The sequence below is a fragment of the Haliotis rufescens genome, unplaced genomic scaffold (assembly GCF_023055435.1).
Source record: "Haliotis rufescens isolate VD_foot unplaced genomic scaffold, xgHalRufe1.0.p SCAF_29, whole genome shotgun sequence".
NCBI classification, from domain to species: Eukaryota; Metazoa; Mollusca; class Gastropoda; order Lepetellida; family Haliotidae; genus Haliotis; species Haliotis rufescens.
The window spans coordinates 178,072-203,292 of record NW_025963990.1 but is presented as its reverse complement, the minus strand read 5'-3'; the positions used below and the strand labels follow the sequence as shown (position 1 = coordinate 203,292).

At 38.5% G+C, this 25,221-nt stretch overlaps 1 protein-coding gene across 1 annotated transcript in view; it reads left to right on the top strand.

Annotated features, from left to right (window-relative positions):
- Positions 1-21,965, top strand: part of LOC124137694 (delta-1-pyrroline-5-carboxylate dehydrogenase, mitochondrial-like) — a 36,269-nt gene extending 14,304 nt beyond the window's left edge. Inside the window, exons 9-15 of the mRNA XM_046504103.2 lie at positions 921-994; positions 1,644-1,885; positions 4,129-4,214; positions 12,852-12,918; positions 14,575-14,696; positions 16,414-16,532; positions 20,387-21,965. Of these exons, the coding sequence (XP_046360059.2) occupies positions 921-994; positions 1,644-1,885; positions 4,129-4,214; positions 12,852-12,918; positions 14,575-14,696; positions 16,414-16,532; positions 20,387-20,499 (823 nt within the window). The 3' untranslated portion in view covers positions 20,500-21,965. The remainder of the gene's footprint in view (positions 1-920; positions 995-1,643; positions 1,886-4,128; positions 4,215-12,851; positions 12,919-14,574; positions 14,697-16,413; positions 16,533-20,386) is intronic.
- Positions 21,966-25,221: the final 3,256 nt, after the last annotated feature.

Below are 25,221 nucleotides of genomic sequence, written 5' to 3'. Positions count from 1 at the left end.
ATTACTCAAGCTGGACAGGTTTTAAATGTCACCAGACTGGAGTGATTTGGAGTTAACATGGCAGACATGGCACTTAATGGGAGGGGGAGGTCGGGTAGCCTAGTGGTTAAATCGTTAACTCTTCACGCCAAAGACCTGGGTTCGATTCCAGACATGGGTGCAATGTGTGAAACCCATTTGTGGTGTCCCCCCGCCGTGATATTGCTGGAATATTGCTAAAAGCGACGTAAAACCATACTCACTGACTCACTCACTGAGGTATGAGGCTGACAGAGCAACAAATTACTATAGTTATCAGGTAAAATCTGATTTCAAACCCCTGATTAGCAGATCCTAGCACTAATGGACATAACTCATGCAATTTCATGCAATATTGTGAAAGTGATGATGTGTTATTTTGAATCTCATTAAAATCAGATCTTGGTTCTGACTACCGCTAAACAAAGATCTGGGGACATCCTTACTAGGGGTCACATCCAAACGACCTTTCATTCGACCAATCAGAGTGTCGCTTACCAGATCATGAAAGTGACAGTCAGAATGTGATTTCTTATAATGCAACCTCAAAAACTTTTAACACGGGCTATTCCGAACGATAGTTACGGGCTTAACGACTGTATCCATACAAGCTAGATAATCTATTAGCCATTTCAGAATGTTCTTTTGTTCAGGTTTCAAATTTTTAATCAAGAATTTGTCAAAGTATCTTTCAGAGTGTAGTCGCCAATTTGAAATTAGTGCCATAAAGCATGAGAAAGCTGCCTTCTGATTGGCTAATGTCGACTTCTTGTCAGTCATTCCATTGGTCGGTCAAAGTTCGCACAAGGTCGGTCTGACATGACCCATAATGGGTTCTCAGATCTTTGTTTAGCAGTAGCATTGATCTGATTTTAATGAGATCGGTGTTATTTTGTATGCAGGACTTTCAAGCACTTATGGAAACAGGTGGCACAAAATATGGATGTCTACAGAACATACCCCCGGCTCATTGGAGGTAAAACACTTTTAGACACATGGTGAATAACGTGAATTAAGTCCCATAAATGTTTGTATGAAATAAATACTGTAAATCGTGAAGTTAATGCGAGGGTGAATTAGATGCGAAAATGCGAGTGGTCTTTGCTCACATGGTTCAAAAATCGCATTTATATCTCATGACTGTCTGTTGAGCATCACTTGTAACAAGTATAGAACAAATGTCATTCGAACACTAGAAATTACATAATGAACATAATGAACATCCTGTGAATTGTCAAGTGTCAAAGTATGCATCGCTGATTACTCCATGGAGTTTGAGTCCAGACAGACGCCACCCATGCAACACTGCGTCTTTGTTCTTTGCGACTGCGTTAAAGGCCGACACGACCCAGCACACTTATCCTCAGATCTACAGTCTTTGTCTTGTCACCTGCCTTAATGCCAGTCAACAGAATAAACACATGAATCATCTGTTGTCTTTAGGAAAACACTATGTATTGTTCTTGCCGAACGACTCAACTCGGCGCTAATAAGCGGTGCCATTTGATTGGGGTAGTCGCACTCATAGAGTCTCGGTTTTGTCTAGGGGCCAGCAGTTCATTTATTTGGAGATTTACGGTAAACCCATGCAGAGGGTATTGTACACACATCCCTTCTCTTTTCAGAATGCGGCGGTAAGAACATGCACTTCATCCATAGCTCTGCCAATTTGGAATCGGTCATCAACGGTACCGTCCGAGCCGCCTTCGAGTTCAATGGTCAGAAGTGCTCTGCGTGCTCCCGGATGTACATTGCCGAGTCCATGTGGCCCAAGGTCAAGGACGGCATGCTACAGATCCACAAGGAAATAAAGATGGGCTCGCCATTAGAGAAGGAGTCTTTTGTTACGGCAGTGATTGATGATAAGGTAGGCAACAGTTGTAATGCCGAGCATAGGCGGATCCAGAGGGGGTCCGGATTTTGCTATTTTGGACCCCTCCCTCTTTATAACACTATGGTGATCCCTCGCTACAACGCTACCTTTAGGGTCGAAATAATCGATGAGCGTTATAGACGATCAGCGGTTTAACCGAGGTGGAGTCGTAGGGGGTAGATGACCAACAAAACAGTATACATGCACTGCCTACCTAACACGATCTAAGTTGCACGTTTCTGTGTTTAAGAAAAGAGTACAATAGTGGTAGTTTATGATTCATAGTGTAAAAAAAGATTTATCAAGTGTTATGCGCTTAAAAAACCCAACATCGTATCCCTTCTGGTGAAGGAAAAGGTATAACAGGCTTGTAGTGATTGGTGCATTTTTCTAAAAGATTATGAAATAACGGGTTATAAAGAATGTTACACTCACGTGTGTCATACTGTTTTGACGAAACATGTGTAAGAATTCATGCATTACCCTCACTCTCACGCTGGAAATACAAGAATTCAGACACTCATTTCGTAAAATTAATATGCCACATATGCTCGTACATATAATCTCTGTGTAAGCACAACATGCCTACATCACCTGTGAATACATACGTGATGTAGTCCCTAGGTTTAACCAGCAAGTCAAATGCCAGGTTGCAGAGAGGGGTTAGGTGAATTGGGTTATTGGCGAGTTCAAGATTATGGGACCGCCTCCGTGGTCTTGTGGTAGAGCGTCCGCCCGGAGAGCGGAAGGTCCGGGGTTCGATCCCCGACCGCGTCATACCAAAAGACGTTAAAAGATGGCACTTGTTGTTACCCTGTCTGGCGCATTAAGGGGCTAAAAGAAGGACTGGTAGGCTCGGAGTCAGTATACTGTGTCTGAGTGGGGTATTCATGTTAAACTGCAACATGGTATCTCAGTGAGCTAGCACTATAAATCGGCATCAGTCCGGACTAGTACAAGCAGCCACACAAACACACACACGTACATGCACGTCGCTATATAAGTGCAATAATCTTGGACGCGACGTTAAACCCTATTTCACCTCTCCTCACCTCACCTCACCTCACCTCACCTCACCTCACCTCAAGATTATGGCGACCTGTGAAGATACGTAGAATAGGTCTTCAGCAACCATGCTTGCCGTAAAAGGAGACCATGCCTGTCGTAAGAGATGACTATCGGGATAGGGTGGTCAGGCTCGCTGACTTGGTTGATGCCTGTCATAGTATCCCAATTGTGTGAATCATTGCTCATGATGTCAATCGCTAGATTATATACTTTATTATTTACAGATCTCCGTCATATACCTTATTCGACGTAATAAGCTCCCACGGCGAAAATTGCTAATATATTGGCTATTGAACGATCCCAATTAGCACCCCTTCCGATTTATCAATGTATAAAAGATTTATTTATTCACACTCGTGTGTTATATGCACCCTTAATTATTGGCAATTAAATTCTGGGCAAATATATCTGTCGTATATATATAACATTTCAGGCTGTCAGCATAAACCATGAAATTTATCTTTCAACTCTGTTTTTCCACCCAAATAATATTCTAATAAGAGCCCCCTATTTCTAAATTTGAGAGCGCTCTTGGCGCTTATTACGTCACATACGGTAGGTGGAATATTGCTGAGTGCGGTGTTAAACAGCAAACAAACAAGATTATGGTACTTATATAGCGACATGATATTGTCTGAGATACTATATGCCACTGTTTAATATGAATACCCCCCTCAGAAAAGGTATACTGACTCCGAACCAGCCAATCCTTGTTTTATCTCCTTAAAAGCCAAGCACCAGGCAGGGTAGCAAGAAATACCGTCTTTTAACATCTTTTAGGATGCAGCCAGGGCTTGAAGCAAAGACTCTTCACTAGACCACAGGATGAGTCTGCTGTGAGAGAGAGACCAATAACCCGAAGTAAGGGAGTTAACTGACTATAAAAGTCAAGTTTCCACCTTTGCTGAACTAGGCTGGAATAAAGTAGTTATACTTTAGCTAGATTAAGGAGTCTATGCGTAGTCAAATATATATTACATAATGAAATCGACATTGGTGCAGGTTCTGATAATAATTTAGGAAAGAACTATTATTACTAGTTGTCATTTCAAAATCATATAAACCTGGGTTGGTTTTTCTGCGGGAAAATAATTCAGAGAAATGATTGATACAGCGAGGGGACTGCTGAATATTTGTCCTGTTACGACGATGCAGTTTCTCTGTTGCAGGCGTTTGCTAGGATTAAGGGTTATTTGGATCACGCGAAGTCTTCTCCGAACCTGAAGGTGATTGCCGGGGGTAACTATGACGACAGGTAAGGCAAAATAACCTGACTTTCGTCTCTTTTGTAACATCTGAAGCTTGTCCTCAGGAAAATTTGTATCAAGAACAACACAATGGACTCATATAGGTGAAGGTCGCCTGGAATGCAAGTGGTTCTGGAAGAAAAATGGGAGAGGGGAACCATTGATTTCCGGAAATGCCCACATTGACTTGTTAACCCTCTTGGTGCCGCGGGACCATAATGTCCCTTTCCAACTGTGAATTATGATGTCAAACACAAGATTAACATTATGGCCATTAGGGGTGACTATTGGTCTGGAAATCACTATTGCGATAACTATTAATATTGAAAGAAACTATTGCGATAACTATTGATATTGCAAGCAACAAATAAATATCGATGGTTTTCAGTGTATCATTGTAGATGGATTTTAGAGTTGAACTAAACCTTGGAACTGAAGTTTCCTTTGAATGTGATAACCACAACAACAAATATAAAGTACAGAGTGAGATATGACTGATTTGTTTTTTCTTTACCCTAATATTTTAAGAAAAAGAAACTTCCATATTATCAAGTGTAAATTACTAACACTCATGATCAAAAGAAACACAAATTTGAACAGCATTTGACTCAATCGCATGATATGGTAAATACAATCGAAACTATTGATATTCCTAACTAAAATCGATACTATTGATCGGAAACTGATTTAACAATCGATTTTTTGACTTTAAGTGCTTACCAACAGCAATCCATTGATATTTCGATTTATCGTGACACCCCTAATGGCCATCACAACCTCAGAATATTATTTCGTAAAATTTGATAATTGAGAAGAAATGAGAACATTGTGACACTTTTGAAACAAGGTATACGGTTTTGTAACCATGACGTCAGCATGGCGCGGCACGGCACTGAGCGGTGTACAGACCGATTGATGATCTGGCACCATGAGGGTTAAACAGCCATGCATGACAGTATCTTACTTGTGCTTTATGACGTGTCAGATTCTGGCGGATGGGTAGCTTGTTTATACACTAATAAAATATATCTACGCGTTGTAGCACTGACAGCGAGCGGTTCCTTTGATCTAAGCCGTGTTGTGTACTAGATAAAGCCCGGCTGTGCCACGTTCAGCGAGGCCGGCTCACAATTGGCTAACGTTACAGCAGCAAGCCCAGCCTAGTCAAGTGTATACAAATATACAACATTGTATTGCAAAAGTTGCAACAATGTTATGGAACTTAAGTAACAGGTTGAACATTGTAAAAAATAGGAATTGAGAAATCAAGACAGTGTTTATTATTGTCAAGTAAATGAACAAGTTTTCATTTAAGGATTGACTGGGTTTTTATTTCGTCTCATTGAGGTATGAATCGAAAAAATGATGTGCAAACTGTAGCGGATTCTTACAAAAGTTTGCACATCAGAGTCATTATTTAAATACAGGTAAATATTTTTAAGGCGGGTACTTTTTACTGATATCCTTATCCTGTACGTAATATTGATATCTCATTTTAAAAAAAAAACGATGAGTGGGAGTTGTTTATCATACAAAAAAGCACTGCAGGGAGAATTACCCTGCACCCCTCTTGGTTCATCAGTGTTTTATTGTACGATAAACAACTCCCACTCAACATTTATTTTTTAAAGAAAAGGGACATCCTACTTGTCCATATGGAACCTGTCTGTGTGGTCAGTCTTTTTGTTACCGTATTCCACGTAATAAGCGCCCAGGGCGCTCTCAAAATTGGAAAAATAGGGGGCTTTTATTAGAATTTAATTTTGGTTAAAGAGTTGAAAGATCGTAAATTTCGTGGTTTATGCTGACAGCCTGAAATGATACAAAAGAAAAATCTGTGCGTATTATACACATATTATAGACATATTTTTCCAGAATTTAATTGCCCATAATTAAAGGGGCACTGATCTAACGCAATTCCCCGGGACTGGTTGTTGCCTTTGTTATTGTTTTTTCCCAGTGAGTACCCGGATGTATAGCAGAAATCTAGACTAGTTCGCGACCTCTGCTGCGCCATTCTTAAGCGCATTAGTCACTTGTATGGGTAGTAATAAGGGCGTATGGTCCCATTGATCAACAAAATGAAATAGAGTTTTCGAGATAATAAGGAAATGTAGGTATCTTTGTGGGTAGCATCGGTAATGGTCACGAAGTTTTGATAAGACACTTGCTTGGTAATTTTGCGATTTTCGTTTACACTATTTTGACTTGCAACACAAAGTAAATATTTCACCTGAGCATTGCTTTTATATAGTGTGTATATTTTTTTACTGTCAAAATGTGTAACATTTTCAAATTTATTAAACGCCTAAATATTCAGTTATTTTACAAAGTGACTGAAAAACATTTCCATCTGTATTATTATGATAACGAATTCCAAACATTTTGATGCTTAATTTCATCACCAAGAGACTGAAAATGTTACGTTGAAAAGTACATTTCTATGTTGTTTGGCTTCTAATCCTACATAATAATCTGTTGTGATGTTTGTAGGCCCTTTTGATCGTCTTAATCAATCTGAACAGATTTTTTAGTCAAAATGACTGAAATATTTACACATTTTATAAATTGCCTGAGAGAATCACGTTTTACAAATTGACGGTAATATATACACGCTTACAAAGGAAAAAGCCTGTGAAAACAACGTCTATCGCGCATTGAAGAATTTCCCAACCAAGACGTAGAGAAACAAGGACGAATCGGTTCAATGCTACAGCAAATGAAGGAAAACAAAATGCAAATACCATAATTACAACCTACCAAATTTATGTGTATAAATTTTAGGCAGCTTCCTTGTTCGAGGAATGTATCCATGAATATCAAAACAAAAGAACAATATCCCACTTGTCTGCAGCTGTACAAAGAAACTTATTTGATGTCACGTGTCTCTGTAACAATCACATATTTTAAAAAATATATATTGTTTGGGGATATTTTAACCCGTGTTCGTTTCTTAAAGCTCTGCACGCTAACGTCGAACCCATTCGACAGAGGTGTCCATCCCCGTGCATCTGATGTCGAACCCATTCGACAGGCGAATAGCATAACAACACCCCAAAATAAAACTCGCCATATCTATTTACCAAGAAGGCTTTGCGTAACATTTAAATTACGTATGACATGCATAAATGCTCAGCATGCTCAATATCAAAACGTTCAGTCATTTATTTACCTCAAAAAGAAAATATCGCGAGTTAAAAATGTTTCGGCCAAACTTCTCGGCACACAACTACCAGAAACGGCCATTGTTGACTTTTGGCACTTCACGTTGAGCGGCATGCACTCCGATATTTTCTTTATAATTTCATCATTTTTCCTATTCGATCATAATTTTTTGTTTGCTGACGAAAGGAAAACACTCATGTTCCTTAATTTCTAAAAATTAGCAACTTTCGGTGTAACTAATTGTAAACAAAAACAATCTGAATCGTAACATCATCGATTGGATGAAACTTGTACTATCATGGCAACGGCGGTAAACAAACAACTCCACATGCATAGTTATCCCGTTAGACTATTACAATCATTTTGTTACATCTAACTTAATTTTCTAGAATTATTGACACATATGTATAAATCTTTGTAAAAAGAATTTCATTTTTAAAGAGTTTGGAAATGATTTCTTTTGATAAACTTTCCGACACATTGACAAGCCGACAAACAGCTGACAAACGTCAGTGATACGTTTGGGCGTGGCCTAACTCGCGATTTGTTGAGTTGAACAAAGTCAACAAACACTGCGAAAAATGACAAATATTGGATGATACGCAAAATCTGAACTGATATACATTCTAGGTAAACCATTCAATAGCAAAATAATGCATTTTACGAGAAATAATCAAAATACTTGCAATTTTCGCTATCATTTCTGAAACCGGAAGCACGTACCGCATGTGACACATGGAAGCAAAATATGCAAAAGTTGGTAAGCTATCATAAAGAAATTCCGAAATAGATTCACATTCAAAAGAAAATACATAATTTACTATTTTTCGTCAACTCTTTACTATTTATTGATCTGGAGAGCAGTCTTCACTCCTATTTGTTTCATATTTCTTCGTGATTGTCGCCATCAAATGTGTAAGTCTAAATCCGAAACCGTAATGGATTTCACGCTCGATGATTTTAATTTTAAAATATTTTCTAAAAACGAACGCAAGGGAGAGCGATACAACGTATTGATATGCCATAATAATAACATAATATTGTTATAGGTCTAACATTACAAAAAGAAACAATTTAAATATTAAAGATGTTGTTGAAAACTTTCTGAGAACCTCCCGTCCAGTGAACCGATAAAATTTTGGTACACAACGAGGTAGGCTAGTGTAAATATATATAGATTCTAGGTTCCTATGTGATTTTGTACCCAAAACAAATTAAATTGTACCCAAAATACTTTGTGAATTTGTACCTAAGAAAATAAGAAAATAGATCTATAATTATATTTATGTTTTCATGTAGATGAACAGAACACACAATAAAATATTTCATCAAGTTCCAAATATGATTATGACGGTGATCCTTGAAATTGATTGTTTAGTTTTGAGAGAAAATTGACTTCTTTCCACTGAAGGAGAGGCCAGTTAAGTTGGTTAAACCTAAGTTAGAATGAATTGTTTTGATAGGAAAGTGATATGTTAAGTTTAAGACACCAAATTAATGTATATCTTTGAAATAATTCTAGGAAGATCTACAAAATCACATACCCATTTGGGTAACAAATTACTAGAAATTTTGGGTACAAAAGTCACCACTGTACATTTCAACTGATTTTCGTGAATCAATGGGATAAAAAAAAATCGTCTGAATGATTCCTTTTCTCATTTTTTAAAACAAGAATTTGTTTTACATAACAAAACAGGCAGATCTACACGGATCACGTTTAGTCCTAAAAATGTTTAAAATATGGACACCTCAGAAATGAGGGCTTATAAGGTTATAATTCTACCTAACTAGTCACATGGTTTGACTTAGATCTAGGTCTACCTAAGAAAAGTCCTTATGAAAATCTGTTTTTAATTTTTTTATGACACTGACATTTCTGGCACTTAGACAAAGAGTATTCAAGGAAAGACAGATATGTTTTTGAATGAAAATATGACTTTCCTTTATAATTCTTTTTTCATGATGACAGGGGAACCTTTATACACACCAGCTGAGGAAGTTGTGATACTGTGATTCCATACAAAGAAAAAACAGGTTGGAAGCAGTACCTGTATGTATAAAATAGACCACATAAGGTGAACAAAAGTAATGGATTGGCTGACTGGAAAAAATACATCTGGCAAGGGTAAACATGTACACAGGCATGTTTTTTTTCATTCCAACCAGAAGACTAGCTGAGATAGCATTTTCTAAGAAACCTATGGCAAACTTACCAGCTCATGTGCCACCATGGTTCTTGTGATTAAACAAACAAAAATGTCATGTACTGTTACAAGTACTGTTACTGTAATTAAATTAAATTAATTCCTATTAAATTATATTTCAGAATTGTTTTATTTGGAAACAAACCACATAATGCACAAGATTAATGTCCATATGGGTTTAGTATGTATATGTTAAGGATCTGATTTATTCATTATTCAGGGAATACTAAAATTAAAATGATGACATCAGAGAGTTACTTATTCACATAGTTGATTTTCAGAGTGCAAGATAATAATTGTTGAATAAATATGTTTAAACTAAAGATAATAATTGAAGTTTGATCAGTTACACTGTGCTGATGCAAAGACTAATATATACTGTCCCCACACACCATCATTGTGGGAAAAATAACTATTAAATATAACTTAAAATTTTAAAACCTGTAAACAGCTGTAAATAATTAAACAATTACAAATCTATCATCAATACGCAATCATGGTGGTCTTCATATTTTTGGAATAAATTTAGAAATCCTTCGTGTAACTGTTCTAAAATCATGCTAGAATCTATGAATGTATTCCCGAAAGGAAAACTATCCTAAATGTAATGTGGAACTAACGCCGAAAATATGTACGTAGCATTTTATTGCTCATATATACCCTATCATATTCAGCAACGCGGGGATGTTATTTTGAATCACGTTTTGTCAAGCCCATTTTCGCGCACCTGTTGAAGAGGGTGATCTTGCTGATCGACGATATCCATAGACGTATTACGTGGGATACACTTGTTGTAGTGAAACTTATCAGCGTGTACATCGCAGAAATATGAATCATGTCCCATTTATACTCACAACATTGAATGGTGATTCTTAAATATCAACAGAAGTTCAAATAAAAGATACCGAGAAACTTGCATGTGGCATATGTTGATTTATCGTCTACCGTTTCCGGGTCACGGGAGCATGCAAGGTCAAACGGATTAACTAATACGCGAATTATATCGTCAAAGTCACATTTTTATTTCATGTTAGTGGTGATTACTGATACTGTGTATCGACTTATGTTTTTGCTGTATGTGATAGGCGAACTATTTCAAAATTTACTGTAATTGTTTTGTTTCGAAAGCTTATCAGCAGACTACCCCTGTCTGTGACATCACATCCGGTGACCTATGCACTTATTGAAATAGTGCTGTCAGAATTCACGATCTTTATTTTCATTTTTCTCTCGTCATATTTATTGGAATATGACGAATAAAACATTCTTCGATTGAGAAAATCGTCAACTTTCGCCAAGTTATATTTATAAAGGCAATGTAAACTTTGTTGATATTAAAATAGCAATAAGTTATGCGGAGGTCGGGCGAAGCGCGCCATGTTTGATTTTAGGACGTCTGCTAGCATCATGACACGGGTTGTTTATTTTTGTATATCGTAAATATTCAACCAAAACGCTTGAAATTAGGATTAGTGAATATTTATAAGTCATTAATTGTTTCCTGCAAATTTTATAACATGACACGTCAGATTAACCCGAATATTCGTATTTCTGCAACCGACATGATGACTTCGAAAATTAAGTTATTTTTCTGTTTAACGTTTAGATAATAAATTCACTGAAATGGTTCATAATTTACCATCGCGCTGATATATGCCGATTATAAAACCCGAATTTTTACTCAATTAAAATTAAGATATCGGAGATATGATTATTGAAATCAATTTGCAAAAATGTTACGATATTAAAAGGTTCCTAGCATGAAATGCAAACCACCTTCAATAACGCAATTCAGGTAAGTTCAAGAAAATTTACAAATTTTGTGTTCGCTTTGGTCTTAACCTTGGTATGATTGAAAACACCAGAATATTTTTATATAGAATTGTGTAGTTTTCTATCAGGAATAAATGTGCAAAATATTTCTTCAATTGGCCCTTGTTTAATGAGGCACCGACTGTTTGAAATCACCCACCCTCTTTAGAGCGCCTTATGCTAAAATTAATCCAGCAGGCAGGGGTAAGAAGTGTGAAAATAATTCAGCAGGCTAAAGGTCAACTGATCACTTGGATTGTTTTAGGTGTTTCACACAGGTGTCAAGTCTCAAGGGTCAGCTGAGAAAGCCAGTGTGACAACTATTTTCATAACGTCCACAGTTCCTAAAAAATCCATTGAGTGATAGATAACAATGATCAATCAATCAACGTATTATCAGTTAACCCTTTGAACAAAGTATGTTGTTTTTACATCGGCACTTCACGCCATGATATGAGTGTATTCCCTTTGTTTTAGTAAACCTAGACATGTAAACACTCACTTTTGACATATCCACTGTGCAAGATAACAGTGATTAATCAATCAACGTATTTTCTGTTAATCCTTTGATGACTAGGAACGATCCGTTGATTTACAAAAAAAAGTAAATCAACTGATCATTCACCTCTTGCTGTAACACACATTTCACCTCACTTCAAACCTGGATTTAGATTGAATAATTACCCCAGACACAATAAATGCCAAATGGGAACCTTTGTCAGTAATCTAAGTGGTGCTACCACTAATTGTACCTGTAATAAATTCATTAACTGAGCATCAAGTGAATGACGACAAATACACAAGTGTAGGGTTATTCGAGAAAACGTGGATGACAACAAGGGAGTAGTAATCGTATTATCGTATTATCGACGCAATCCGAAATCCGAAAATGCTTTCACTGCATGGATACTTATTTTTAGTATTAAACTATAACCATCTGGGGTATTTCCAAATGACGACATCCGATGAGCTCCGCCGTTCTTTTTGTCTGTTTGTTTAGGTTGAAGAAATTAAATAACATGCGCCCTTTGTCGAAATCTTTATACATCACGGTTAACCAATCAGTGTTTATGCAAAAATGCGTAAAACAAATATTGCCTCCAGCCTCCAAGTTTATTTAGCTGTCCTTGCAGACGGTAGCCCAGTCTCTGGTCACGCTCAGTTGCGTTGCGTATCATCCGGGTACTCACGGGGAAAAAACAATAACAAAGGCAACAACCAGTCCGGGGAATTCCGTTAGATCAGTGCCCCTTTAAGGGTGCATGTAACACAAGAGTGTGTATTATACACGAATAAATAAGTCTTGTGTACATGGATCAATCGGAAGGGAGCTAATTGGGATTGTTCACTATATATATTAGCAAATATTGCCGTGGGCGCTTATTAGAGCGGGACGTTTATTACGTTGAATACGGTATTTGGTTTTGTATGTCTGCTTATTGAAAGTGTTCTCTGTTCCAGTAAGGGCTACTTTGTGGAACCAACAATAGTGGAATCCAGTGACCCGCAAGATAAAATAATGACTGAGGTAGGAAACTGATTTATTCTGCAAACATAACAAGGTCTTAACAAGTCTGCGATGTCCCAAATTCAGCTGAATGTTCGTTGTAAGGATGTAAAGAAGGTGCCTCCTGTTATTATCTGATATAAGGGGCGGTTGGGTAGCCTAGTGGTTAAAGTGTTGGCTCATCACTCTGAAGACATGGGTTCGATTCCCACATGGGTAGAATGTGTGAAGCCCATTTCTGGTGTTCCTTGCCGTGATACTGTAAATCTTGAAATTAACGCGGGCGTGAATTAAATGCGATAAATGCGAGTGGTCTTTGCTCTCATTGTTAAACATCGCATTTATATCAACAATAAGACATTTTGGATAGCAGAAATTACAACTTAGACATATTCTGAAAACAAACAACTATGTATTCCACATCAATGTTTATCACTGCAAGTCCAGACAGACGCCACCCACCCAACACGGTGTCTTTGTTCTTTGCAACTGCGTCAAAGGCCGACACGAGCATGCATGTATTGTTTTAGCAGAAGTACTCTACTCAGCACTAAAAAGCGGTGCTATTTGGCATGTGATTGGATTAATGTAAGGTTAGATTAAGGTGAGGATTCTCCTGTAAACCTGACAGAGGACATTTCTTTTATATATATCCACTGATGCTTGAGAGGAGGGGGGTGTCGCATTCATATTGAGTCGCATTTTTGGCTTGGGGCCAGCATTCGCATTCTTTTGGCGACACATTAATTTCATGATTTACAGTAGTGCTGGAATATTGTTACAAGTGGCATAAAACCTCACTCACAAGTGTCTGATATAACATTACAAACGTTTTCTGAATGGATACACATGCGTGTGTTCGAGAAGGTGAACTTTGGTAAACAAGCAGAAGTAAAGGTCTAATGCAGATATCCAGATAAGCTGCGTATCTGCGTGAAATACGCATCAGAAATGCAGAAATACGCAGTAAAATAAAATCCAAGCGTATCAAATACGCAACGAACATTACAGATACGCTACAAAAATAATATTTGTGCGTATCATCAAAATATTGTGAAGTAACCCTGCGTATTCGATTAGCAAATCAGCAACTTATTTTGAAATTATAAACGGGCATTTCGTCAACCTTGCCAAACTCCATGATGACAGTCACATCATGATCATTTGCCATCACACTTTCGTGTGGAAGTATCGTGTAATTTTTGAGTCCTTTAAAGCTCTCAAACCCACACGACACCAGTTTGCAGGGACTGGATGAATAGTGTTTTTAAATATTTAACTTAAATACCCACATGTGTAAAAACTAGTGGGTAACAGAAATTTGAATACGCAGATAGAATTACTGATACCCAATGATTTTAAAATGCATGGGTAAAATACCCACAACACCAAAAGCTTATCTGGAGCTCTGCTAATGGTAATTTTACGTTATATTTACAGCTGTTGATATTATCAGTAGTGTAAAGTGGCGCTGATGCTAACTATTGATATATTGACTTGTCATTGATGTGTAGACATTTAGGAGGCATCAATAGTTGGTAAACTTGAGGGGTGTACATGGAATATAAATTTGGTAACAATACATTGTTGAGTGGACAGTTTTGATCGTCTGTATCTTTTCTATTCATTTGCCTGTTCTGGGGAGGGCCATTTTGAATTTTGAGAATTGTGTTTCAGGAAATATTTGGCCCTGTTGTTACAGTCTACGTGTACCCTGACGAGAAGGCAGAGGAGGTTGCCAAGCTGGCCAACAATACATCGCCTTTCGCACTGACATGTGCCATATACGCCGAGGATGAGTAAGCACCATGCATACCATGATGGACCCGTGAAGATCCGGGGTAGAATAGGTCTTTAGCAACCCATGCTTGCCAACCCGTGAAGATCCGGGGTAGAATAGGTCTTTAGCAACCCATGCATGCCATAAAAGGTGACTATGCTTGTCATAATAGGCGACTAACGGGATCGGGTGGTCAGGCTCGCTGACTTGTTTGAAGCATGTCATCGTATCCCAATTGTGTAATTGTATGTCAATCACTGGATTGTCTGGTCCAGACCCGATTATTTACAGACCGCCATCATATAACAGGAATATTAATTAAGTTATTTTTCTGTTTAACGTTTAGATAATAAATTCACTGAAATGGTTCCTAATTTACCATCGCGCTGTTATTTGCTGATAAAAAAACCCCGAATCTTTACTCAATTAAAATTAAGATATCGGAGATATGATTATTGAAATCAATTTGCACAAATGTTACGATATTAAAAGGTTCCTAGCATGAAATGCAAACCACCTTCAATAACCCAATTCAGGTAAGTTCAAGAAAATTTACAAATTTTGTGTTCGCTTTGGTCTTAGCATTGGTATGATTGAAAACATCGGGATATTTTTATATAGTACTGTGTAGTTTTCTATCAGGAATAAATGTGCAAAATATTTCTTCAATAGGCCCTTGTTTAATGAGGCACCGACTGTTTGAAATCACCCACCCTCTTTAGAGCGCCTTATGCTAAAATTAATCCAGCAGGAAGGGATAAGAAGTGTGAAAATAATTCAGCAGGCTAAAGGTTAAACAACAAACAAACCAATATAACAAAGCATAACATGCTGTCCTTGAAGCACAAGATGACAGAGTTAGTACTGAAATAAGTGACACTGTGCTTTGAAGTCGCTACAAATATATGGTTAACCTCGAAACAAAGTGAAATGTTATTTCCTTGCACCAAAACTAGACAAGGGCCAACCTTGATGGTAACAGACACGCTGACTTCGTTCGTAAAATATACTTATATGAGTGAGTGAGTTGGGTTTAACGCCGCTTTTAACAGTATTCCAGTTATATCGCGGCGTGTCAGCTTAATGTGGGAGGAAAGCCCGAAGTGATGCAGGTCTCGGACGTTTACCACTTCGGTGAAACCCACGAGCACGGGTATGGTGCTGACAAACCTAGAAACATAATCGAGGCGAACCGGGATTCAAACCCACAATCATAGGTTTCTGGCGTGCCCAAGGGACGCAACTCTGCGCAGCGAATCGCGGCGCCTTAGACGACTGGGCCACCCGTGCCCCCCTACTTCTATGAATATCGCCAATGTTGTGTTCAACAACCAAGATTTATAAGGTCATTATTTTGCCGGTCCACAGGGACTGGCAGTTACATGAATTACCGGTCCAAGCCTAATTGTACTGGCAAAGACTGGTAATTACCGGTAAACGGGAACACTGGTCCTGGGTAACAAAACGTCCCAAGCTCTCCGTTGTAAGCTGCTTGTTGTAAGGACTCAGTCAATCAGATCTTGTGTTTAGGAGTTAAACGCATGTCACTCACTCACTGAAAATCTCTCTATTGAAAAGGGCTTAGTGGTAGTGGTTGTTTCCCAGGTCTGGGTTTGATTCCCACATGGTAACGATGTGTGCAACCCATTTATGGTGTTCCCCTGCCCTGATATTCTGGAATATTGCTGACTGGGGGGAAAACAAACTCACGTTCACTCGAATATATTTTATTCCAGGAAAGCGAAAAACAAGCTGTGTGATATTTTCCGTGATACTGCTGGAAACTTCTACATCAACACCAAGTCTACCGGGTCCGTGGTCGGCCAGCAGCCCTTCGGCGGAGGTCGCCTCTCAGGTAACGATCAGAGCAGTCATTGTATTATACAGTATAGGATACAAATAGCAGCACTTTCTGGAGTTTCTGCCTGGTACTATGGAACCACCAGGGTGGTGTAGTGGATAGAGCAGTTGTTATCCTACTAAGGCTGGGACGGGTAACTCGGGTACTTGGGTCGGGTGGGTCCTGAGTAGGATACCGACAGGACTACCCAGACCCGTGGTTAGACACGTGACATGTTGTTTAATGACAAAACTTACCTAAAACTCTATGGTTACCCTATAAGTCACTAATGTTCCCATTTCTTTCTGACAATGCACCCATTCCTTCTGACTTTTATGTGTTTGAATAAAGATAAAACTTCATGCAGTAAACTTCAGTGTGTGCATGACCAGATCCTTTTACACGTGTATCTAAATACATTTTGACAGGGCTAAGGTCAAACTTTTCCAAATCGGACAGTTTGTACCTATCTCTAAATATCTACAGCGGGTACCCCGGTAGGGTCGGGTAATAGGGAGGTGGGTGCCTGGGTATTAAATTTGGACTCGTCCCAGCCCTATATCCTACATGATACGTAGCATTAAAGGGGATAGAACAGGGACTGGACATTCGTCTGGATTAACGGATCTAGTACCGGGTACCTTGGTGATCATAATGTTTTTTTGAAAAATAAGGCAAAAAAGGAAGTGGAGAAGACCTGATTTTTTGTAAGTGCAGTAAACTATGGATATAACAAACTGACTGATATATCAAACTTATTTTTTTTGTCCCGACCATCTGCTGTACATGTGCTGTATATTTGCTTATAACGAACTAGGGTTATAACGAACTAAAATGAGTGATCCCTTTGAGTTCGTTATAGCCGTAGTTTACTGTATAGTTAATCTGTCGTGGCCTGTGGGTATTGCAATGCTCAGCCTTCCAATTCTGGGTGTTCTTAAACTTTTTAGTGGCAGTACAAAAGACGTGATCACTCAGTTACATTGATTCATTAATCTGGACAATAGAACCAGAATAGGAACCGTCCATATTAACAAGGTGTCACTTTACACTATTTCAGAGTTAAAATGGGTTAGTGTTTTCCAATTCTGAGGCGACAAAGAACACAAAGGCTTTTTTATTTAAATTAATAATTTAATGACCATTTGTATTAAGGGTGATATGGTCAACAATAGAAAGCCTGGCAATAGATTTCAATATTTTTATTATGCTAATCAGAACAATACTGATCAGGTGAGTGACGAGTGTCATTTCAAGTATTAGCCAGGGTTGGTTGATGAGATTATGAACCAAGTGTGTTTTGTATCATAAATATATACAGTCAAACGCCATTGTGTCGAACTTACAGTTGTCTCCAAATGAAAGCTTGGTAGTTGGGTGTTTCTTTGTTATTCATCATTTTCGGTTTTGTCGAATTTCGGACAGCTCGAAAAATGTACGTAGTCCCTTCTCCTTCAACACTGCTTTTGAGCCTCACCTGTTTAGAGCCCTAAACAATACGTCATCACACGCTAAATAACGTAATCAAGGTAGACGCTTCAAAGCTCAATGAAGACATCATAGTGTCAACCACTTGTCGCTGAAGTTAAGTTACGAATTAAGCTACACGAGGTAAAATATTCAGTAAGTAATGAAAACTGACTTTTGTTACTAATGCACATTTTAATCAAACTTGATGATAATTTTGCATCAGAACAATCGTATACACTAATGATGTATCGGCCGCTGTTTGATAACTTCCTGTTTGTAATATCATGCATCTTCCCGAGGCAAGAGAGTTAACTGACTATAAAAGTCATTTCCACCCTTGCCGAACTAGGCTGGTATTATGGAGTTACATTTTGGCTGGACTAACGAGTCTATGCATAGTCCAATCAAAATCGTGCACCGAAATCGAAATCCGGTTCGTAAAGTGTCATGCACATTTTGGTCGACTGCAGGATTTGCAAAGCATGTGCACCGCTAACTCGTTGTCAACAGATATTTTCTAAATCTTTTCATGTTTTTAATCAAGGTGCTCACGTGATTTGATGCACTTCGCGATGTAAGACTCGTTTTATCACAATATAGATCTTGATTATCGATCAGGTCGTCTTGACTTGGCGCCACCGTTTTGTTTGAAGCAAATGCAAGTGATACGAGAGGTTGAATCTGATTGGTCAATAGGAGAGGCATAGAAAGGACATAACTCGTAATAGCCACTGGTGGCGCTACGATCGAGCCCAGTAATTCCAGCCAAGTTCGGCAAGGGTGGAAACTGGACTTTTAAAGTCAGTTAACTCTCTTGCCTCAGGAAGATGAATGTCATGTGACAAGATGGCGCCTGATCGACTCGTCAATCTAGGCGAGGCATTGTCACTATGAAATTAACAAGACATGGTTATATGACCATCAAAGTGTTAACAGAAATAAATGTTCTCAAACGTGGGACTTCATTGTAGTGTACTGGGATTGTTATAAGACACACTGTGCGAAATACTTATTAGGGGCTCGAAAACCAATAACACAAGGATATAGAATAGTCACAAACTAGACGTCTGGTTCGTAAACAACATGGATTTCAATGTGCATGTTTCGATCGAATGCAGGATTTTCATCATTTTCAAACAGCATGTGTTTCGTCATTTGGGTGACATTTTCCAGATCTTTTCATGCTTTAAGCAAGATGCACTTCTAGAGATGCACTCTGATCGTCTTGACTGGGCTCGGCATTTTGTTTGGAGTAAATGCAAATGATATGAGAGGTGGAATCTGATTGGTCAATAGGAGGAACATTGAAGGGATATAACTTTTAATAGCCACTGGTGGCGCTACGATCGAGCCACGGCATTCCTGCCTAGTTCGGCATGGTGGAAACTGAACTTTTGTAGTCCGTTAAGTCCCTTGCCTCAAGAAGATGGCCTAATGTATGATGTTTATTTATCAATAGCCAAGCATGTCATATCTACGATACGGAAAAATACGAGAGTAATAATCTGTTTATCATATTTTGGATGTTTAAGAATTTCACTCAATGAAATATCTTTAGAAACTGCATATGAATTTGTGATTTAATCAAACTATTTATCCTATAGTGCCAAATAACTTGTGGTCCTACTTCTTGCCATGTTTTGGCACATTCGACACATTATCTAAGCATATTGGGGATGTTAGTCAATAGTTTATTAAGAGAGTAGGCAATGCATTGATGAATTGAACTTGAAAGTAGTTCCTGTAAGGTGACCTCATTTGCATACATATCAGATCGTGATACCAAGGTTAACGGACTGCACACTCTGTCGCAGTGGTGACTCAGCATAACACCACTGCCACAGGCTAATTTGCATATCACGTGACAGGACTTTTCTCTTGTTTGTAAACAAACACGCTTTTTCAGAAATCAGTATAGAACGGACTAATGCAAGTATTTGGGGGCGCTTTACATATTGTTTTGCATAACTATATAGATATGCTACTACAACTGCGACAGTGAGTTGCATGACAATTTATATTTATGCATCAAAGTGACCGTGTCACTAGCTCTCCGTTGGGCTTCGATGACAGCACGTGGAGCCGTACAACCAATGTAAACATAGGATAACTACGCAAAAACAAGTAGATTTTTACGTATTTGCATACTTTCTTGATGAAAGTTAACCATTCTTTGACATTTGTTTATGAAAATGTGTAGACTTGTCAAACATGAAACGGATGAAAAGCATATGCAATATCTTGAATGGACTGTGAAAGATGTTACGAATCGTCACATGGCGCTGGCCTGTGGCAGAGGTACTATGCTAGCTGGCTGCCGGCCGCATGGAACTCTGGGTAGGAGAGTGGCATTGATAACACGATCCAGTGTATGATAGATGTGTCTTCTGTCTACGCAGGTACGAACGACAAGGCTGGCGGTCCCTACTACATGTTGAAGTTTACGTCTGTCCAGTCGGTCAGCGAGGCGAAAGTGCCACTCAAAGACTGGCGATATCCCTCCATGAACTGAACAACCAATCAACCGTCGGAATTCAGAGGGAGAGGTTCTTGTGTTTTGTGTACGAAAGTGTGGATGATGAACAAGGACCGGCAGTATATTCCATATTTCAGTGCTAGGAAATATTATATTTTGATTGTATTGCCGGCTGTGTTGAGCTATAGAACAAAGGAACTAATTTTAATCAAGTTGGTATTGGCGATACAATTTATTGGTATGAACAAAGCCATGTGGAGATTGAAAGCAGTGGTATTAGCATGATTTTTTATATAGTGGGGAAAACGGGTGGCCTAGTCGTCTAAGGTGATGCAATTAACTGTGCAGAGTTGCATCCCTTAGATGTGCCAGGAATCTGATTGTGGGTTGAATCCTGGTTGGCCCTGATTATGTTTCTTGTACAATACCTGTGCTTGTGATTATTTTTCTTGTACAATACCCGTGCTTGTGGGATTCTCCAAAGTGGTCAACGTCTGGGACCTGCATCACTTCGGGCCTTCCTCAAGCTGACACGCCGCGATATAACTGAAATACTTTCAAAGTGGCATGAAACCCACTCATTCACTTTCATATAGTAATAGGTCAGTGGTCTAAGGCACTACAATTCACTGTGCAGAGTTGTGTCCCTTTGATTGCAGGATCTGCTAGTTGTCATTTGAATGTCAACAGGAATTTGAATGACAATATCAAACACCCCTCTCAGAGTTTGTATATGGAGGGTGTTCCATCGTAACAATTATACAATTTCACTGTTTGAATGAGTGCTTCAGATTGCTGGGCATGTCGTATCCTCAGCAGTTATGATCCTTGATCTGTTAACTCTTGGTTAAAGTGATAACCACTTCTTGTTGCCCCTATACTACTGTCAACTATGCAGCTGCTGAAGTAGAGATAAACATCACACTCCAAGTGAGATGTAATGAATGTTATTTAAGGCTAACAAAATAATAGTCTTGGTTCACAGGCACCGCCCCCACCATCAAGATCTGGGGGTGGTCGGGTAGCCTAGTGGTTACAGCGCTTGCTCGTCATGACAAATGCCCGGGTTCGATTCCTGACATGGGTACAATGTGTGAAGCCCGCCACAATGTGTGTCCCCTGCCACGATATTGCTGGTATATTGCTAAAAGCGGCGTAAAACCATACTCACTCATCATAAGATCTGCTTCACGTTTTCAAAACAAACAAAAAATCCTTAAATATTTCATGTCTCTAACACACAATTCATTGTAAGTAGTCCAGCGGTAGTCCAATACTGTCTTCTAGTCTTTTACGCGTCAAAGAATACATTTATGTAGGGAGGCCCTTTCCCAGGTTGATCGTACACAACTGTCTATATGGTAACATACTTGTTTGAAGAAGAAGAAAAAACACCGCCTGCCCACACTATATTTTCAAGGGGCGGTCGGGTAGCCTAGTGGTTTAAGCGTTCGCTCGTCACGCCGAAGACCCGGGTTCGAATCCCGACATGGGTACAATGTGTGAAGCCCATTTCTGGTGTCCCCCGCCGTGATATTGCTGGAATATTGCTAAAAGCGGCGTAAAACCATACTCACTCACTCACTATATTTTCAAAAGTTATTGCCTGAGAACCAATTCTTTTATTTTTTTAATCCTTAAGTAGCCTATGAACATAGTGAATAGTATCTAGTCTGTCTTGGTATTATAACTGATCAGTCCCTGTTAATACATATTTTGTTCATGTATAACTTTGTATATTGTACTGTGCTTGTGGGTTTCGCCAAAGAGGTAAACATCTAAGACCTGCATCACTTCGAGCTTTCCTCCCACATCAAGCTGACACGCCGTGATATAACTGGAATACTGACCGAAGCGGTGTTAAACCCAACTGACTGACTTACCTACAATTGTATGTTGTATATAATAGAAGTACACGTGTATCTACATATAGAGTATAAGTGTGGGAGAAAGGTCTAAGGTGCAGAGTTGCATCCCTTAGCTGTGTCAGGATAAACTGATCATTGGTTTGAATCCCAGATTTGTCCTGATTATGACCCAGAGTCTTTTACAACATACCATGTACCTTGGTTAACCAAAGTGGTAAATATCTCAAAAAAGGATGATATGATATGATACAGGAATGTTTTTATTTTTGTTGTTAAAACACATTATTAGTATTTTGAGTTTATGTTTAGATCTCTAAGGATGCTTGTAGTCTTGTAGCATCACGAGTTGGCACCACATGTGGGACATTTCTTTCAAGGTTTTTATTGACTTGAGCTGTTGAAGCAAACCATCATTTTTAGCCATAATGAATTTTTTAGATTTTCATCCTGGCTGCCTTACTACCGGTAAACAACACCCTGCTGCACATACAGGGAGTGGAGTACACGGATGTACATCTTCCCGAGGCAAGCGCGACCGCTACCCTTTTTATCAAAGTCTTGTTTCCATCCTTGCCACATCAAGCCCACTTTCCTGCGCTAAATATGATTGGACTATCGCACATATCGTAGTCCAATCAGAGAACGTTTCACAAAATCATCATCCACGACTGGTACACCTTCGTATAAATGATTTACCACTGAAATATGTCTTTTTCATCTTTTAACCCCCCCAACGATTGCCTCTGTTTTGTGTTGGGATGAAATCGTGTTTTAGTGTCTAATCGACTTGGTCGTTGCCTATGGTAGTCGGCATCTTTGTGAAGCTATACGAGATAACAGCGATCTGATTGGATATCCTGTTTTCATTACAAGGGGCACAACTCATGATCGACACGAGGTTGCACAAGGGTCGAGCTAAGAAAAGTTGCCTTGATGTGGCAAGGGTAGAAACTAGGCTTTGATATAGGCTAGTGGACACGCTTGTCTCGGGAAGATGACAGATCCATTGCACAGTTTGTTTGAAAAAATTATATAAATTAAAATTCCTCCCACTTTATGTTATTTTTATGAAAATATATTAATGCATTTATTTTGACTGTGTTTGATTATGTATTTGTCTATTCCACTGATTTTCTACAACGATCTGACTTTTTTAAAAACCAGAAATAATAAACATATCATTATTTACAGGATGTATACTTAAATACACTGTATTAGCTTCAGTGGCTCTCTGTTATAAGCATTTGTTTCTCATGCTTGTGTTTCGGCTTGTTGTTTTATGATTATCATGATTATAACATTATTGATATAAGTGAATGTTGCTAGGGTCAAGGGCAGCTATAAGCTGGAACGCTTTGGCCGATTCTCTCAATTTAAATCAACTGTTTTTCTGATTTTTTTTTCAGGCAGTTTATGCCAGTGTGTGTTTTTATGAGAAATATTTGGATAGCTTCTTTTGGAGATGATCTCATGGTTCAAACATCAGTAAAGACATTACATGAACCAAAGAAAATATATAAAGCAAGAAATTAATTTGATGTGGCCTGAGTGTAGTTAGATATATTGGTTTTTAAGCCTTATTATTGGCATGTCTATAAAATGTGTTTTTTGTAAAATAGGTTTGGATGATCTCAGTAATAACATTATGTGACCCCAAGAAAAAAAAAGAATTTTTTGGTTGTTGCCTGAGTGTATTGAGATATTAGTACTTTTGTTTTTAGAGATTATTATCTGCATGTTTATGAAATGTACTTGCATCGTTTGCTTGGACAGTATTGTTTTTTCCTAGCTGTGTATAGGATGTACTTTTGTATGTTCTTTTTATTAACCGTTTTCATGATTGACATATTCTGTGTGAACAAACAGCTGATTTATCAAAGAAAAGAACAAAATGTGGAAAGATCAAGACAAATTATTTCGACCTATTTCATGTTAAGGGTGGCCCAGTGGTTTAAGATGGTGCTATTCATTGATACCTTGTAATCATGGGTTCAAGTCCCAGCACTGCACAATATATTATTCCTGATAAAATGATAATTTCAGATACAATTCTTCTCATCATTGTATCAAAATTCATTAAAGTTATATGATTGGGTAATTTTTAGCCGAATCACTGGTAGATTACGACAAAACATGTTTACAGCTGATTTCTGCTTCCGGCTAAGGTTACGAGACAATACACTTGGTAATCTTAATTCTGCATATACAACAATGCCAATCAGAACAGGAAATATAATTTAATCGGTGAATCATGTCTATTGATCTTTTATCCCAAATTTCAAATTTGTATTGACCAAGTTTATCTATCATCGGTTCGTTTCCCTGAATTCTATTTTGTTCATTTTCCTGAATTCTCTGAAGGGATACGATGTATTCTTTTTCTGCGGAAGATAAACGTGTTATTATTGCAAATGTTGGGATGTTGTATGCGCTGGTGATGTGCTGCATCCAATTTGCTCTACCGACGGGTATATAAATAGGGATTGATTTAGAAGTTTTTTTACAGGGGGGTTGCCTTATAGGTGGGGCTGCTTTATAGACGGCGATATACGGTACTACTCTTGTAGGTTGTACGACAGGGGTATGCAGCTATTCTCGGGTACTCGGGTACTCGGGTCCTCGGGTCGGGTGGGTATTGAGCAGGACCTGAATACCCACATTGTTTAATGACAACAATTATCCACAACTCCATGGTTGCACTACAAGTCACTGATGTTCGCATTTCTTTCTGACTATGAACGCTTCCTTCTGACTTTTATATGTTTGAATTAAGCTAAAGCTTCAGTCAACTTCAGTGTATGCGTGACCAGATCATTTTTATGTGTAGCAGTGGGTTTGATTTAAGCTGGTAAGACGGCAACGTGGGTGGTGGGTGACCTACCATGCCACA